Here is a 19,750-nt window from a genome sequence, read left to right on the forward strand (position 1 = left end):
GATAAAGTGCCTGAATGTAAACTACTTAGAATATAAGTGGTATATAAATAATAAATAAATCAAAGTATAAGTCATCCCCCACCCCAAAAAAGTTCAAGACAGAAAAATCTGCAGGCACAGTCATGGCAACTGTCTTCTGAAATGATGAATGACTTTTGTTTCTGGAGTTCATACCACAAAAGACAACCATAACAGGGGAGAGTTACACCAACGCAATGATCACTTTGCAGGAGTCATTCAAGGAGAAAAGACGAGGAAAACTCATACCAGGGATTCAAAACAAAGTTGGACAAGTTTCTGTTAAACTGGAACTTATGCAGGTGAGGCTGAACTCATTTGGAGCACTGGTCTTTGACCTGGGGGCCACCACGTAAGTGGACTGCTGGGCACGATGGACCACTGGTCTGACCCAGCAGCGGCAATTCTTATGTTCTTATGACATCACAGGCTGCTATCTGAGAATGTGGGTTTCGCAGCTGAACCATCTACCCTAGAGTCCTGACTCGGATTATTTCCTGTTCCAAGTTTTGAAGAAATCTCTCTATGGACAACGGTTTTCAAGTGATGAAGATGTCAAAGAAGCTGTGACGTCCTGGTCTTAAGGTCAAACAGAATAATTCTTTTCAAAGGGGTTAAAAACATTGCAGGAAAAGTGGATGAAGTGTATAGCGCAGTGTTTCGCAAACTTTTTCCGCTATGGCACACTAAATTCGGGGCCGCGATTACAGAGCCTCTGAGCATGCGTGGATGTTGACCCGTGACATCATACGTATGTGCATGATGTCATCAAGTCAATGTTTGCACATACTCAGAGACCCTGTAGACGTGGCTCTGAGCTTGGGGGCCTTCCAAAACTGCTGGGTATTGGAAATCCCTCCATCCCTGGGGGGATGGCAAAGAGAAAGAGAGGCACCAGTGCCGTTAGTGACCAACTCATCTCTTTTGCGACATACCTGAAATCTCATTGTAATGCTGCAAGAGCGCAGAAGTTCCTGAACAACCAGCACAACACCCTGATCCAGTATCACTACCACCTCTTAACTGCTGTCCTCCTTCATGAAAGCAGACTCTGCCAGGGATAAAAGTGGCATGGAATTGGACTGGTTATCCTCCCAGTCTATGACAGACTGAACTTCCTGGTCCAAGTCTGTATCCTTGTCTGGTCAGGGCATCTGTCGAGGGGGAACCCCTATGTTGCTGCTACTTGTGCACTGCTAGCAGCCGCTGAGGACCCTCGATAGTTCAAATAGTATTCCATATATGGTTCACAAAATGCGGAGTGAAGCCTTGTACTGGGGGTCTCTCTGACCCCGGCAGGGTTATGCGGCCCCCATGACTGCATTTGGACAATACAGATTCAGAGAGTTCTGGGAGGGGTCTCATCCCCTGGGGATGCACCTCCTATGGATCCCCAGGCCTGGAGGACTCGGAGGAGGCTGAACCCATCTCCTGACCCTCCCCCACGCTCAGTCATACGTGGGACATGGACACTCCTCAGCTGGCTATCCAGTGCAAACCTGGCAAGATATAGGTGTATAAAAGGCCTGAGGAGTCCACCCCAGTCAATTTTGAGCACAGTTGGGGTTCTGAGGCAGATGGAGGCAAAAGTAAAAAAAAGATCATTTAAATTCCAAGATGACTGCCACCATAAAAACTGTGCCAAAAACTGCCCATGGAGACCTCCCTGAAAGAAAAAAAAAAAAAAAAAAATCACAGGAAAGTAGTTTTAGAGGAGGAGGACCTGGGCTCTGGGGTTAGAAACCCTCAAACTTTTAGGCCCCCCCCACCCTAATTTTCCTCATAAGCTTCAATAGCCTTACTGTGCCATGTGGTGCCTACCTGTTTCAGAATAGCATTTCAGCTGGAATCTAAGGGTGAAGAAATCTGCCTCACTTTTTCACTGGACGAACCTGGTCTTCTGGCAGCCAATTGGACTGAACCTCAACTTCTAGAAAACCATGCCACGAAAAGGGGGAAGACCACGCATTAGCCCACTGTTAGTTCCAGCTGAGCTGGGAAGAAGCCCACATAGCTTGCACTCAAGCACCTGACTAAATCAGGGATGCGAGTAGCTACACAGGGGACAGCCTATGAGTTCTAAAAAAAATTTTGGCCGGCTGGCTAGCTAAGTGTCCCTGATGGGCTGATTCTGCTAGCAGCAGACTTCCTTCATGTGTGTCTGTGTCTTCTCCCAGGCAGAGGTACCACTAGGTGGGAACCTCTGGGCACCTAGACTCTAAAAAACATTGAGCAAAAATATCTGAAAATAATAAATCTGTAGAGCAGGTCAAAAACACTTCTGAGCAACTTGCTTGGAGAGGACAAAAGGAGGGAGAAGGAGCAGCTCCCTTGGAAGGAGGTGGAGTTGGAAAACATGATTGACATTTTCTGCAAGCAACTTGCTAGTTCAGATACAAGACCCTAGCATTCAGGACCACTAGACACATTGCAATTATGCTGCTAGCTTACTACTCAAAATATACATTTACAAACAAAGAACTACTCATTTCGCTGAACCTAATTTGAAAGTTAGTATACAGCTATAGAAGATCTTACCTGCCTGCAGTAGGGTGCAGTTTTGTCATTTTTTTCATCAGTTTACAAAAGTTATTCACCATCATGTAGTTTTGAGATTTATATATGCCACACACATTAGGGATTCTTGTTACTGGCCTCAATTGAATAGGGTCTTCTTCAAAACTCTAGACATATTTAAAAAATTGAACATACAATTCATTACATATTGCTTCTATATAATGTCATAACATTCCATCTATATTAATCATTAAAAAAACATTATTACTTAACTAATAGGTATAAGGATTTGAGGCTTAGATGAAAGATTAGGCTCTTACCTGGATAATCTTTCTGTTAATATATACAGGAGTCTGTATGTTAGATGATCAATCCATGCTCATGAACTGTTGCAGAAGGATATCAATCACATCTTTCAGATCCTCCTCCTTCACCAGTGGAGTATAGTGCCCTCTTCAGTTTGTAGCAAAGCAATAGATCTCCAGTGTAACAGAAGAAAAAAGAAGGAGGGTTAAGGGAAATTTCCCCTGAGATATCATACATTTCTGTTCTGCTCTGTAACTCATGAAAAAGAATAATTAGCATAAATTTGCAACACAGATGTATCAAAGAACCAACCTGTTGTGTAGAATTAGAACTAACACATAAGGAGCTCAAAGCTCAACAAACTCATTCTTTATTAGTAATTTATGCACATATTTTCATCCAATTGTCAGCAGAAGAACTTCATTCCAGACTATAGAGTTATCTAATGCAGAAAGCAGGCAAATTGCAAAATTCACAGGGCAGGCCATATAGACTCCTATATATTTTAACAGAAAGAAGTTTATTCAGGTAAGAACATAAGAATTGTCATAATGGGACAGACCAAAGGTCCATCAAGCCCAGTAAGTTTTTTCCAACTGTGGCCAACCCAGGTCCCAAGCACCTAGCTAGATCCCAAGTAGCAAAACAGATTCCTTGCTGCTTATTCTAGGAATAAGCAGTGGATTTCCTTAAGCCATCTCAATAATGGCCTATGGACTTCTCTTTTAGGAAATTATCCAAACCTTTTTAAAACCCCACTAAGCTAACTGATTTCACCACATTCTCTAACAATAAATTCCAGTTTTGTAATTACACGTTGTGTGAAGAAATACTTTCTCCAGTTTGTTTTCAATCTACTACTTAGTAGCTTAATCTTATGTCCCCTAGTCCTAGTATTTTTGGAAAGAGCGAGCAAGCGATTCACAACTACACCTTCCATGCCACTCATTATTTTACAGACTTCTATTATTTCACCCCTGAGCCATCTCTTCTCCAAGCTGAAGAGCCCTAGCCAACTTAGCCTTTCTTCATAGGGAAGTTGTCCCATTCTTTTTATCATTGTTGTCGCTCTTCTCTGTACTAGTGCTGCCCGATTCAGGAAAAAAAATTTTCGATTCGATTCAGCCTATTGAATCAATTTTTTTATTCAATTTTCCTGCCCAATTGGGTGTTTTTTTTTTTTAAACATCCTGGTGGGTTTATTTTATAACCTCTTCACCACTTTTATAGCCTCTTCACCCCAACTACCCTCCTATCCAGTATCTCTATCCCCCTCCACACCATCCCTTGTGTCCAACTTCTCTCCCTTTCTGTTCCTTCCCTCCCTAAATCCCATTGCCCATCATCTCTCTCCCTCTCCTCTATTTTTAGACCCATTATTTCTTCCCCCAAAGTCTGGCTTATGCACGTCTCTTTTAACCCCCCTTCCTTCCCTCCCTCCTTGTACTTCTACACCAGGGCCCATTCCCCTGAAGGTCTGTCCCCACCCCTGAAGGCCTACCCCCCACCCCTGAAGGCCTGCCTGTCCCCCCTGAAGGCCTACACCCCACCCCTGAAAGCCTGTCTGTCCCCACTGAAGGCCTGCCTTTCCCCCCCTGAAGGTCTGCACCCAAGGCCTGCCTGTCCCCCCTGAAGGCCTTCCTGTCCCCCCTGAAGGCCTGCACCCAAGGCCTGCCTGTCCTCCCTGAAGGCCTGTACAACCCCCGAAGCCTGCACCCCCCCCCCCCTCCCGGAAGGCCTGCCTGTTCCCTCTGGCCTCCCAGCATCGATTTACCTCATTTAATCAGCCTGCATAAGATCGCTAGTGTTAGCGATCTTTGCAAGCTGCCATCGGGTCTTCCAAGCTGTCTTCTTTCTGCCGCGGTCCCGCCCCTCCTCTGACTTCTCCCATGTCTGTCTCAACAGCAGTTTATGGACATTTCCTCCAGGAACTTGTTCAAACCTTTCTTAAAATCAGGTATATTAACTGTTCTTACCACATCAGGCCAAGCACAAGATGGATTCTTCTAAGGACAAAATGACAGTTTTAAAACTTCTTTTCTGCACATCTCTGCTGACTGCTGAACAGCTTATGGGGAAACTTTCCAAAAAGGCTGGGGGCATTTCTTCAGACAGCTGAACATAAGATAAAGGGCTAAGAACAGCACTAAAAAGAAGTTGTGCTATGGTCCATGGTACTCACTGACGCAACACATTCCAAGAAGAAGGAGGGGGATTCTGAGAAGGGTCAAGTACGTGTCCAAAGGGTCTTTGTGGTCAGCCTCAGGGACAAAGCTGTCATGGGCAGATAAGATAGCTGTCTTTCAGCAACACCAAGCCCGGTAATGACATACGTCAATAGGGGACATGGCCAATTAGAGAGTAAATATGTAACTGCAAGCCAATCAATTAAAATGCCAAGAATTTCTGCCAATAGAATTAAGATATGAAAGTATAATAGTAACTGCAAAAATGAGGAGGTCCATAGAGCATACTCAGAGCTCTCAGATAAGCATGCATCTGGGTGTGTCATCTCAGATCCCACAATTGCTGTATATTATTGTGATGCATTTCATTTAGGCTGCCTTTGCTTTGTTATTCATTAAACTTGTTATTATATGAAACATCAACTGTGTTGCATCGAGGTCATTATGTGGAGGGCTACACAGCTGGCTTTTCATTGGTAACCATGACGTTCAGAGGGGGAGTGGTAGGATATGCCCCTCTCATTCCATTTTTACAGTATTCTGGAAATAAGCAGCCTGGTTTGAATCCAGCTGTCGGCAGACTGGCGAGTCCAGCTGTTGGAACTGAGGATCCTGATTAATATAGTAAGTATTCTGCAGGGACTATCAGTCCAGCAGAACTGGTCCGGTATCCAAATTCAAGATATAGGGCTCCTTTTACAAAGGCGCACTAGGGCCTTAACGCACAGAATAGCGCGCTCTAAATTGCCACGCGCGCTAGCCACTACCACCTCCTTTTTAAGCAGACTGTAGATTTTTGGTTAGCGTGCGCTAATCCGGTGTGCGCTAAAACCGCTAGTGCACCTTCGTAAAAGGAGCCCATAGTATGTATTTCCACAGGACCTCAGAGAGATCATAATCACCCCAATTATGAAAGACCAAAATGGCTCAATAGATCTCCCCACCAACTACAGACCCATCGTCTCAATACCAATATACAGTGGTGCCTCGCATAACGGACGCCTCGCACAACGAACGCTGCGCACAACGAACTTCAGGTCTTGCTTCCCACAACGAACTTCGTTTCACACAACGAAGTCGCCCGAGCTGCATCCTTAACTGCCCTCTCTCCGCCTGGCTCCCTGTGCAGTGGCGCTACATATTTTAAACCCCCCTGCCGCCGCTGCTGCATATTTTTAAGCCTCTGCCGCCACCGCATATTTTTAAACCTCCCCCCGCCGCCACATATTTTTTTAAAAAAGCCACCACTGCTGCAACTTTAATCTCACCCGCTCACTCGTAACTGGTGGTCTAGCAAATTTCCCAGCCAGAAGCGCAGAGATCAAGAGCAAGCCTTCTGTGCTACTGCCTGGGCCTGCGCTGATCTCTGAATGGCTGCAGTCAGCTCTCGCGGGACTCACAAGAACTAACTGCAGCCATTCGGAGATCGGCATGGGCCCACACAGGCGTGCAGAGGAATTGCTCCTGATCTCTGCGCTTCTGGCCTGTACGCCACTGGCTGGGAAAGATGGGAGGAATTAAAAAAGGTACCGAGGGGGGATGATTAAAAAGGTACTGGGGAGTATGTGGGGGGTGATTATAATACACAGCAAGGATCAACAAAACCCCTGTCTCCCCTCCCCTTCACATATATCCCCTCTACTATCAAGAAAATTGAATAAGCCAAATTATTATAGAATGCTACACAGAAATATCATGCTAACAGAATACCACAGTCACACATAGCAGGAATAGGGTTAGGGTAGTGCAACTAGGGCAACTGTCCCCCCTGGTCAAAGAGAGCCGTAAGCCTCTGCCTGGACTTTGCAGTCCCCAGTTGTGTCTAACACCAGCTCTAACAAGATAAATTTATCTTTTTTTATGTCATCTTAGCATATTTTATGCTACAGAACGAATTATTTTTTTTAACATGTATTGTTATGGGAAAACGCGTTTCACATAATGAACTTTTCGCATAACAAACTTGCTCCTGGAACCAATTAAGTTCGTTGTGTGAGGCACCACTGTACATTAAACTAATAGAAGGCTAGTTGCACAATACCTCACAAACTACCTGGAAGATCACAACCTACTTCACCCCTCACAAACTGGGTTCAAAACCAACCACAGCACGAAGACACTACTAGGAATCCTCCTAGACACAGCCCGACAGCACCTAAGCAAAGGCAGAAGGATGTTGATAATTCAACTTGATCTCTCCGCAGCATTTGACCTGGTAGACCACACCAAACTACTACAAATACTAGAAGCCATAGGGATCTCAGACAGAATACACACCTGGTTCCAAGGATCTTAAATCAGACTCCTGGTCTAACCCCTGTGGCGTTCCCCAAGGGCCACTACCATCTCCAATGCTCTTCAACCTCTTTATAGCCTCCCTTGAGTCCAGTGTAGATAATCTAGACATAACATCATTCAGCTACGCAGATGACATCACCATAATTCACTGTCTGTACAGCTTTTCTTCATTGTGAACCGCCTAGAAGTCGCAAGATTGTGGCGGTATATAAGAATAAAGTTATTATTATTATTATTATTATTCTCCTCCCCTTTGACCCACCAGCCCCACCTCAATAGAAAAATGAGAAAAACCACTAGAAGCAGTGGAAAAATGGATGATAGACCACAAATTAAAGCTGAACTCAGACAAAGGATAACTCAGACCCCATTTACCCCCCTCCCCCAATCAAAGGTACACAGCGCAAGAAGATGTATGACAACCTACTAGCAACACAAGCAGCGAAACTTGATCACCTCCTCTCCAACATGCTGACAACGACCGACTACAAATCATTATGAAAAGAAATCAAAACCCTGTTATTCAAAAAATTTATCAAGAAATCCTAACATATCTCCATGACTATCCCCAGCAAAGTCTCAACCATGTAAACAGCACCCTAATTTGTAATTCTCCTGGAAATGTCCAGTTATCTTCTTCTGCAAGGTAATGGCGGAATAGAAGTCACTAATGTAATGTCATGTATTCTGCAGAACCGGACCGGCTTCTCAATTCAAGTAAGTAATTTTTTAATTGATCAATACTTTTTTTTTGTTATTTTTAAGACTATAATCTTTTAGACATAGGAGTACAGCTTTAGCTATTAGTAAGCATTAATTTTTTAGAATGCTGCCACTATAAATTATTAACCATCCTAGCTTTAAAACATTAATAGGCACAGCTGATTCCCCTAACTTAAACAGGCTGCAGACTGCCAAGCCACAGAAAGCCCGATAACCGAAGCATCTTATATGGACCCACTCTCTATTTCTTATGCTTTTCCGGCTGAGCATCCTGCAAGTCTATTCCCATCATTACATCTTACAGCTTCTTGTAGGTATAACCGTTTGTTATGAGAAGCACAGGAAGATTTTCATAAAGGAAAGTCATGAAGACAGAGTAAAATCTACTGCTATAGGTTTCATTTCCTACACTTTTGTACTGTGACTGTGAAACAAGAGGAGAAGAATGAGGAAGTATAGCAGTGGCGAGAAAAGGGAAGTATATAAATTAAATATAGATGTATGAGAAATAGTAAAAATAGTAATATAAATATAATATAAATAGTAATATATAAAATAATAATAATAATAAACTATTTTGGGTTAGTCAGCCCTAATGTATTTGGTGGTTTTTAAATATAATTGTCTAGCTATGCAGGTAACAACAGTTGATGTGCTGTGAGAAAGAAACTGATAGAAAGATTGGACATCTAGCATTTTCAATATTGAAGGACAGATTGTAAGCTTACATTGTAGCCTGGAAATGAGAATAGGATTTTGCACAAAAAATTAAAGCAGTGTGCACATTTTTGAAGTTTGGAGATAAACAAGAGCTGCACACATTTTTCATGTTGGATCAAGAGGAGAACCGGGCAACTACAGACCTGTGAGTCTTACGTCTGTCCTTGGAAAGATGGTTGAAACACTGATTAAAGAAAGCATAGTCCGGCACTTGGATACACATGACCTGATGAGAGCCAGTCAACATGGCTTCAGGAAAGGGAAATCATGTTTGACAAATTTACTTCAATTTTTTGAGACCGTGAACAAACAAACTGATAGTGAAGAACCGGTGGACATAATATACTTGGACTTCCAGAAAGCGTTCAACAAGGTAAGACTTCTCAGGAAACTACAAAGCCATGGAATAGAGGGAGAACAGAAAGCAGAAAGTGGGCATAAACGGGAAGTTCTCCAACTGGGAGAAAGTGACTAGCAGTGTGCCCCAGGGCTCAGTACTTGGGCCCATCTTATTTAATATTTTCATCAATGACCTAGAAGAAGGTCATCAATGACCTAGAAGAGATCATCAAGTTTGCAGATGACACAAAGCTATGCTGGGCAATCAGATCGCAGAAGAATAGCGAGGAACTCCAGAGTGACTTGTGTCAGTTAGAGAAATGGGCGGAGAAATGGCAGATGAAGTTTAATGTGTAAAAGTGCAAAGTAATGCATTTAGGCAGATAGAACAAGGAATATGAGTATAGAATGTCAGGTGCAACTCTGGGTAAGAGCGAACAAGAAAAGGACCTGGCTGTACTGATAGATAAGACCCTGAAACCGTTGGCACAATGCACGGCAGCGGCAAAGAAAGCAAATAGAATGTTAGGCATGATAAAGAAAGGAATCACGAGTAGATTGGAGAAAGTTATAATGCTGCTTTATAGAGCAATGGTCAGACCACACTTGGAATACTGTCCAACATTGGTCTCCCAACCTAAAGAAGGATATAAAACTGCTGGAGAGGGTGCAGATACGAGCAACGAAGCTAATAAAAGGTATGGAGAACTTGGAATACGAGGAACGACTTAAGAGACTGGGATTGTTCTCCCTTGAGAAAAGGAGACTGCATTGGGATATGATCGAGACTTTCAAAATACTGAACGGAATCGACAAAATAGAGCAGGAAAAAAAATTATTTCCAATTTCCAATGTGACACGGACAAGAGGACATGGACTGAAGCTAAGGGGGGACAAGTCCAGGACAAATATCAGGAAGTTCTGCTTCACGCAACGAGTGGTGGACACCTGGAATGCTCTCCCAGAGGAGGTTATTGTGGAATCCACCGTTCTAGGATTTAAAAGCAAACTAGATGCACATCTCCTTACGAGAAGCATAAAGGGATATGGGTAACTAAAATTTTTATTTTTATAGATCTTTACATTTTTATAGATCTTTACATTTATAAGACTTTTTTTAGTATTTGGAAAGAAGCTGGTAATATTTGTTTGGATTGTATAGCGCTACCAGCAATTTAGAAAAATTTCATACTCCTTCCCATTTTTAGTTTAACTAAAATTACGCCAGGTGTACACCTGGCTGGGCCTCCGCGTGTGCGGATCGCCGAACTTGATGGACCGAAGGTCTGATCTGGAGATGGCAGTTCTTATGTTCTATAATTTGGCAAACATACCAGAGGGGAAAGACAAGAAGAGATAAAGAGAAATTAGTAGTGTTAAGAAATTAACAAGGGAGAAAGTTAATTAATTTGGGTTTATGTTAAATGTTTAAAGAAGGTGTTTGAAACAGTAATTGCATAATAAATATAATGTGCAGGACTTAGCCTAATGCAATAGAGAAACAATGCTTATAAGAAATATGTATGTATAAAAACAAATATATATGCAGGGTACTTAAGTACAGAAAAAAAGATAAAAATAAGTTGCACATATACAGCGTATGAGTGTTGGCAGGACATCCTTGCATGACTGTGTTTTCTTGGAGTATGAATGACAGTAAAAACTGACAATCAGTTATGGTATGTGAGCTAACACTGAGCAGTGTTTTATGTTAACTTATTTTTGCAAGATAAGCTCTTTGCTTTTACAGGTCCAAGGGCTATAACGTTTTGGCAGACATCTTGGCAGGATTCCTGACATGCGCGTTCCCCATCACTTTTTTCCCTATTAATAATGAGCATTTGTTTGCGTTTCAGTGCTACAGATAATTATCTTGTTATTTCCCCACTGCAGTCTCCCAGCGTATAGTGACTCGGTTGATTTTGCCTCTTTATAACTACAACCATGAACACTGCATCATGCGCTTTTCTTAGATTAAGTGCACTTATAGGGAATACGAGTGGATTCTCATTTATAAGTACTCAAAAACAATTGTTATTGTTAAACTGTTCAATTTTCTACTCTATAGTTGGCTAACTGTTTTAATCATCGGGGAGAGTGTTTGGCCTTGAAGGAATGAGAACCTATTCCAAATACTATAAATAAACAGACATCAGTAAGAGCTCTCGAAACGTAAATGAGGGATTTTGAGCTCAGGCAGCAGCTCATAGGTGACCAGCACCAGACATAAGTCTAAATGAATACTGTCTCATACATCATTTAGTCCTGAGTGTACAAATCATGAAAATCAAGTGCTAAATAAATCAAGGTCAAACAGTCACACCGGGGAGAAAAATTATAAACTAAACTAGACTTCCAAGAATCTACCCTATCTATTCTCAATAGCAATTACAATATAAAGTGCAAGGTGCTACAAGTATTTCAAACTAATAAAATTAATCAGAATTACACACTAATATAAAGAAACCCCTCAAAGTGCCCTAGAGATTATAAGCTGGAGGTAGGGCAAGGAGAATTGATCTGAGCAGAGACAGTTCAGGAGCCCAGCTAAAGTCCAGCATGAAGGCCTTTCCAGAGATTTTCCTGCTGACTGGGATATATGCAAGAGGCAAGTGAATTTCCTCTCTGTCCAGAGTCAAAGTCTCTCTCACAGCCTGAAGCTATAGAGATCAGTACAGGCATATCAGAGTGGCAGGAAGCTGCTGAAGCTATGCAAATCAGCTAAAACAGTAAGTTTAAGATTTGCTTATACCAGCCTACTTACTGCTATATGATTGTGGATTTACTGTGTGTATTAGCACCTTCCTTTATGTTGGAAGAAAAGTTACTGAACAGTGAAAACGTTTTTGACTTTTATGTCAGTATCCTTTTGCTCAGTTGGGGCTGATTGGTGTGCTGCGTGCAGCTGAGACTAGCTCAGTGCAGTTCACACAGCTACTGCAAACAGAGCTGGAGTTACAAGCTGGAAATTGCAAGTCTATGTTATATGTTGGAAATTTTCCTGTGAATCTGCTATAGGCTTTCCACCATCTCCTAAGGAACTGCTAAACTCTGTTTGTCTTCAACCTAAGACTGAACAGATGGTATGACCAAGTTAATGAAATCCACTGTGCCTACCTTAAATTGAAACCTGCTAACCTCTTACAGCCAGAACGAAAGAGGTTATCCTGCCATTGTATCGGGTAATGGTGCGCCCGCATTTGGAGTACTGCGTCCAATATTGGTCGCCGTACCTTAAGAAGGATATGGCATTAGTCGAGAGGGTTCAGAGGAGAGCGACGCGTCTGATAAAAGGTATGGAAAACCTGTCATATGCTGAGAGATTGGAGAAGCTGGGTCTATTTTCCCTGGAGAAGAGAAGACTTAGAGGGGATATGATAGAGACTTATAAGATCATGAAGGGCATAGAGAGAGTGGAGAGGGACAGATTCTTCAAACTCTCGAATAATAAAAGAACAAGAGGGCACTTGGAAAAGTTGATAGGAGACAGATTCAAAACAAATACTAGGAAGTTCTTTTTTACCCAACGTGTGGTGGACACCTGGAATGCGCTTCCAGAGGACGTGATTGGGCAGAGTACGGTACTGGGCTTCAAGAAAGGATTAGACAAATTCCTACTGGAAAAGAAGATAGAGAGGTATAGATAGAAGATTACTGCACAGGTCCTGGACCTGCTGGGCCACCGCGTGAGCGGACTGCTGGGCACGATGGACCTCGGGTCTGACCCAGCAGAGGCATTTCTTATGTTCTCTTTTGAGTTTTTGTTGCTGTTTTGTTTTCTTACTTTTTGTCCATGCCTCAAACTGGAGATTGGGGATTTATAAAAAGATTTGTTTCTGCAAAGATTCTTTCCAGAGCAGAAAACTCTAGGTGAGGGTAGGCAATTCCTGTTCTCGAGAGCTGGAGCTAGGTCAGGTTTTCAGGATAACCACAATAAATATGCATGAGATAGATTTATATCTCAAGGAGGCAGTGCATGCAAATCCATCTCATACATATTCATTGTGGATATCCTGAAAACCTGACCTGGCTCCGGCTCTCGAGGACCGGAATTGCCTATCCCTGCTCTAAGTTATTGATTAAATGTATTTACAGATTCCTGCTGATGGAATATGCAAAAACTATAACCAAAGGTTGAAACTCATCTGGCCGGTGGCCTGATTAAAACCTTTATTTTTGTTTCAAAGCCATTCTGACTGTGTGTTGTTTTGGAGAGTCTGCATCTCTATCCTGGACCCACACTGTTAGACAGTTGCCTAGTGTGGATGATAGTCCTGAGGGGAACCCTCAAGCTACAGAGGGCACGCTGGGGAGTACATGGTCATGGCCCAAATGCACTAACCAAACCAATTAGGTGCCTGGGGGTGACAATTTTGGTATTAGAAGTGTGGATTTTTTACCCCCTTCAATGTAGGTGTAAAAAAAAATTTCTGGACACTTTTCTACATTGCTGGATACAAATTGACTTCAGGATTTACGTTGGTTGGATTTACATTTGCTACTGGAAAACACTGCGGTGTTGGTGCATTTCTGCGGCTTCCAGAGGTGTGCAGCTGTTCCAGTCCCTGAGGAGGAACCACAGCGCAGCATACGGAGGACAAGCCCAGAGGGTGCCAGTGTTCAGACATCCGCAGGTGGTTGTAAGGAACCAGAAGGGGATCAGCCAATCCCAGAAGAAGGGCAATGCACCCTGAAAGGAGCACGCAGGCGTTGATACACCAGTGCCACAGTAAACACGCTAGACAGAGGGTCTGGTGAGGGTGGTACTGGGGAGTTCTAGTGTAATAGTATCGCACTTGGATCCTGTGTTTTTGATTTCTCCACAGATCCAGGATGGAGCCGTCGGTGTTGGCAGTCTTGGCTGGAGAGCGCCAGAGGCAGAACGAGGACCTGAGGAGAGCGCTGGAAACCAACCAGGGTCTTTGGCAAGCGAGCCAGAAGGCGGCAGAACGCCATCATGGAGACTTTGTAAAAGTTTTAGAAGAAGAATCCAAGCTAATAGCATGTCTGCTACAATCTGCAGTTGGAGGACCTACCTTATCGCCAGTAGTGGGTAACATTGCTACTCAACCCACCGTAGGACAGAACTCTCGTAACCTATTGAACTTAAGTTTAAATTACTGCAGAGGATGCTCCGGACGACTTTTTGGGATCCTTTGAAAGGATTGTCACTGCAGCAAGTTGGCCGCAGGATCAGTTGGCTGTGAGATTGCTGCCATGTTTAGCTGGTAAATTTGGCGGCTTTTCAAACTATAGCTCCAGAGCAAGCAAATAATTACCCTGCCATTAAGGCTCATATTTTAGATTTTCTAGGATATACTAAAGAGTATTATAGACAGACATTTAGGAATACTCTGTTGCAAGAGGGGGAGAGACCTAAGGTACTCTTACACCATCTCACAAAAACAGCAGAAAGGTGGTTCCAATTATTTCTAGCTGACCCTAGAGCTCTGTTCTCAGAAATAGTAAGGGAACAGTTTGTTGAAGCTATGCCCCTAATGTAAAAGGCTGGGTCCGAAGACAAGGTTGCCAAGACATTAATAAAACACTTACTGTGGTAGAGGCTTATTTAGATGCCCAAATACCTGAGGTTCCACCTATGCCTTTCCATACACACACAGGCACACACACCTGGGGACATGAGACCCAACCCTGACAGGAACTCTAGAACCCCGAGCACTAATCATAGGAAATACCCACTGCCCACTAATCAAAGGAAATTCCCACTGCCCATAGCCAGTGTTTCAGAGGTGAGACACGGGGGCATCAGAAGGGGGAGTGTATGGCTAGAGAAAACTCCACGGTAGCCTACAGGGTTACAAAGGAAGAAACCATAGCTAAGGGAAGATATTTGTTGCCGATCTCGGTTGGAGATCATAAAATGGAGGCATTACTTGATTCTGGGTCTGATCAGTCCATGGTATCCTGGAGATTTTTTTAAAAAGTATTCCCTGAGGAGAAAGAAGGGGAAAGCAGAAATAAAGTGAAAATTAAGTGTATTCATGGCGATACTAAACAATATCCTGTACAGCTACCCTGATATACTACAAGGATAGGGTGTCTAGGACTCCTTTGGATATTGTCCCAGAAGCCTCTTTTGAAGTAATATTAGGTCGGGATTGGCAGGGGTTTCCTGAAGCTATAAAAAGTAGGCAGTGTCTTGTTAATACCCGGTCCAAGGGCTCCCCCCCGAGACAGCCCAAAACAGAGTTAGGAAACCACAGAGTTTTGTCAATCTTGTTCTACATGCCAGAAATTATCCCTAGCTAAGCCAGCGAGAGCGCCCCTGATACCTATTCCTGTGGTAGAGGAGCCCTTAAGGTGCCTAGCGATGGACATAGTGGGGCCCTTAGAAAAGACTCCCAAGGGAAACAGCTTTATACTGGTGGTAATGGATGTGGCCACCTGTTTTCCATGGGCATTTCCACTCAGGAGGACCATGTCCAAAATAATCATGAAGGAGTTACTAGGGTTATTTTGTTTGATAGGGTTTCCCAAGGAAGTATTCACTGATCAAGGGAGTAACTTTGTCTTCCGAAATGGAGATGTTTTGGGAAGGGTTTGGTATTAAGCACATTAAGACGTCTGCCTACCATCCTCAAGCCAACGGAATGGTGGAAAGGTTTAATCAAACTTTGAAACAGATACTTAAAAATGGGGTGGGTAAAGAACCAGAAAATTGGGACTTATTGATACCCTTTGTCCTTTTTGTTGCTAGGGAGAAAGTACAAGAGTCATTGGGCCAGAGTCTGTATGAGCTATTGTTCGGATGTTCTCCTAGGGGTATACTGGGCATGTTAAAAGATAGATGGGATTTCCCAGAAGAGTCGGGAGAGTAATGTTATCTCATATCTGGCTGGGTTAAAAGATAACTCGAAGCATGCCCTTAACCAAGGCAAGCAAAACCTGGAAAGGAGTCAGCAATGCCAGAAGACCTACTATGATAGGAGAGCCAAGACACGCCAGTTCCAGGTAGGGGTTCAGGTATTAGTACTAGTGCCCACTGACCCTCATAAATTTTTGGCCCAATGGAAAGGGCCAGTTATGGTCATAGAAAAGGTAGGGCCTGTGGATTATAGGGTGAGAGATGATAAAAATAGGGTACAAGTTTATCATATCAACCTTCTTAAACCCTGGAAGGATAGAAAGGTTCTGAATCGGGGGAGAAGCAAGATGGCCGCGGTGTAGTGAGGACGTTCACAACAAGTTCTGCCGAATCTGTTTCCTCCCGAATTACGGGCTTATTGCTTAATACGTTATGCCTAAAAGAAGGGGGAAGAGCGGCTGCTACAGCCCGGCAGAGTGAGCTTATCCCAGGAAGACAGGAGATGATTTTGAGCTTTTTTACATCTTCACCTTGGGGCGAACCAGCAATGCCGAGTCAGAGGAAGTCTCGGCGATCGGGAGTGAGATATCACTTGGCCCTGCAGGACCTGTGCCTCCCCAACAGCCGAGAGAGAGGGAAACTAAGGCAGCTCAAAAGGGACAGGAAGGATCCTCCCTGACAGAGCTGGAGGGCTTTCCAGCATCCCAAGTCTCCCAGGCAGAGTTACCAACATTGGAGAGGCAACGGTGGCATTAGAGAATTGGGATAAGTTCTATCGGTCCCCCCACTGGTAAGGCCAGCAGAATTCACTCTGAAATCCATCTGGACAGCTTTAGACTCCTTATACAAACTGTGTGCAGGAACTCTTCCCCTTGTAAACGCACAGACTTTGAGAATTGATTCTTTACAAGAGGAAATAAAGTCCCAGGGGGAAAAGGTGGACCGTTTGGACCAACGAGTTCAAATTATTCAATCAAATCAGACAACCTTAATGTAGGATAAACTATTGCTAGTAAGGAAGGTAGAAAATTATACTAAAATGTTAAATTTGAGAATACTCAACTTCCCAAAGACACTAGCAACGGCTCCTAAAGATTTATTCTATAAATTCTTGAAATACTCATTTAAATATCCTGAGACTGGTTTTCTACCTTTACATAAGATTTACTAGGCTTCTAAGTTTAAAAGGCTTCTAAATCTGAGGCTTTAACTGATTCAAGTCCTATAAACATGACAAACATTTTGGAAACCTCAGAAGATGAAGTAATTTCACATTCTACACTTCTGGTGACATTTGTCTTTCAACAAGACAAAGAGGTACTTCTTAGGCTGTTTTTTAGGCTTAAGGAAGTGACTTTTATGGACTCTAAGATCTCCATGTTCCCAGATGTTTCAAAATTAACTCAATCCAGAAGGAAAGGGATTCTGGAAATGAGACAATTGGTACTATTTTTGGGGGCAAAATTTCAACTTAGATACCCTTGTAAATGTTTGATCTTTTTGGATTAACATTTATTTTTTTGATCCCCCACAGCTACGATTTTTTCTTGAGGCAAAAGGAACAATACTCTCCAGTGCTTCCACAGTGAAATAAGGTCCAATTTTTTAGCGGAAGATGTGACACTACATTCATGATTTTCTTTATTTCCTATATATATATATCAGACCCTATGATTGTGAATTGCTTCTCCTATAATGTGGCCATTTGATACTTTTTTCTTTCTTTTTCATTAATATGTTAAATCTCTCTTTTCTTATATATATATATACTGCTATATGTATATTATAAAACTATAAATAAATTAAAAAAGAAAGGTTCTGAATCTTCTGGCTCAATGGGAGCAGGAAGATGATTTGAGGCCCCAGGTAATAATAATAATAACAATAATAATTTTATTCTTATATACCGCCAAAGCCATAGTAGTTCGAGGCGGTTTGGTAGGTGAATATAACACCCAAGGGGAGGTTAATACAGGGACAGCTCTTTCACAGGAACATGCCCAAAAGATAGTTGGCCAATTTGGGGATATGTTTTCTCTACTACCAGGGAGGACTGAATTGGTGGCCCATGATATAATAACTAATCCTGGAAAGGTGAAGCGGGTAAGACCATATAGACAATCGGAGGAGAATTAGTACAAGAACTGGTACAAGAGATGCTGTCCTTAGGGGTTATTGAGACTTCCCAAAGCCCTTGGTGTAGCCCCATAGTGATTGTTCCCAAGACAGATGGGACCACGCAATTTTGCATCGACTTTAGGCAACTGAATGAGGTATCACAGTTCGCCAACTTTCCGATGCCTAGTGTAGATGAACTGCGAGACAAGTTGGGGGCAGGTAGTTTTTAACTACTTTGGACAAATCCCTTTGACAGAGTCCGCACGACCGAAAACAACATTCAGTACCCCTGCGGGGGTTATTCCAGTTTAAACGGATGCCATTTGGCTTACATGGCGCTGCCGCTACTTGTCAACACCTAGTCTGCGAGGTACTGAGTACACGGATGCCTATATTGATGATATAGTGATCTATTCATATAATTAGGAACACTTAGTACACCCGACTAGAGTATTGGAAGCTTTAAGGGAGGCTGAACCCAAAAAGTGTTTTGTAGCCCAACAGGAAGTCAAGTATTTGGGGTACATTGTGGGAAGAGGACAGATAAGGCCCATAATGGATAAGGTGAAGTACATACGTGCCTATCCTCGTCCTGCTAACAAAAAACAGTTGAGGGCCTTCTTGGGCAATTTATACACTATTTTTCTTCTGTCAGGGCCTCTTATGGCTATGCTTAAAAAAAGGAAGTCCTGAAACACTATGCTGGGAGGGAACGGGCCTCCAAAACATTGGAAAAACAGCTTATCTATCTGACCAGTCCTCAAAGCTATTGACTTGTCTCAACCATTGGTACAGCAGACGGATGCGTCGGGGAAAGGGTTGGGAGCAGTCCTGAGTCAAGAGTATCAAGGAGTGGAACACCTAATGTATTTGAGTAGGAAATTACACTACTGTAGAACAAGAGTGTCTAGTGGTGAAATGGGAAGTCCACGCTGGTCACTGATCATGCGGCATTAAAATGGCTAAATACCATGCGAAATAACAATGCTAGGCTTACCCACTGGTATTTAGCTCTACAGGCAATCAAATTTACAGTAGTACACCGACCGGGGAAGTTGAATACAAATGTTGACATTCTGTCACGGATCCCAGAGAATAAAGGAGATACACTGACTACAGGGGGTAGTCCACGTTTAAGTGTGGGGGGATGTGACAAACCTAGGGCCAAGTCAAGGTTTGCCCCAAGGAAAGACAGGGTTTTGCCTAAGCCCCGTTGTAAAAGGGCAGACCAAGTGAATGCTGGGTCTCCAGGTAATACTGGCTGGCCCTGGGAGAGCATGGACCTGGCTGAGATGAGGCAGAGTCCGCCTGGTAGGAGTCTTGTCCCTTTAAGGCAGAAGGCTTTTAGAAGCAAGGGAAAGAAACCTATCAGGAAAATGCCTGAGTCTGATTTCCTGCCCTGGCTTAGGGGGCTTGGCTTAGAGCTCCTGAAAAGCCAGCTCAGATTACAGAGAGGGGAGAGACAGTATCACGGGAAGCAAAGTTATCAGAGCCTCACAGACCAGGAAGCTGCAGACTGGGAAGGAAGCTGGAGGCAGGGCAAGGAGAACTGGTCTGAGCAGAGGCAGTTCAGGAGCCCAGTTAATGTCCAGCATGAAGGCCCTTCCAGAGATTTTCCTGCTGACTGGGATATGAGGCAAGTGAATTTCCTCTCTGTCCAGAGTCAAAGTCTCTCTCACAGCCTGAAGCTATGGAGATC

The 19,750-nt window shown here is 43.2% G+C and overlaps 1 protein-coding gene across 3 annotated transcripts in view; it reads right to left on the reverse strand.

The window, feature by feature from the left end:
• Nucleotides 1–19,750, reverse strand: part of LOC117361527 — a 672,067-nt gene that overhangs the window by 215,627 nt on the left and 436,690 nt on the right. For all 3 annotated transcript variants that reach the window (XM_033946990.1, XM_033946988.1, XM_033946989.1), the window contains exon 8: nt 2,557–2,702. In XM_033946990.1, the coding sequence (XP_033802881.1) occupies nt 2,557–2,702 (146 nt within the window). The remainder of the gene's footprint in view (nt 1–2,556; nt 2,703–19,750) is intronic.

The sequence above is a fragment of the Geotrypetes seraphini genome, chromosome 5, assembly GCF_902459505.1.
Source record: "Geotrypetes seraphini chromosome 5, aGeoSer1.1, whole genome shotgun sequence".
In the NCBI taxonomy this organism is placed as follows: Eukaryota; Metazoa; Chordata; class Amphibia; order Gymnophiona; family Dermophiidae; genus Geotrypetes; species Geotrypetes seraphini.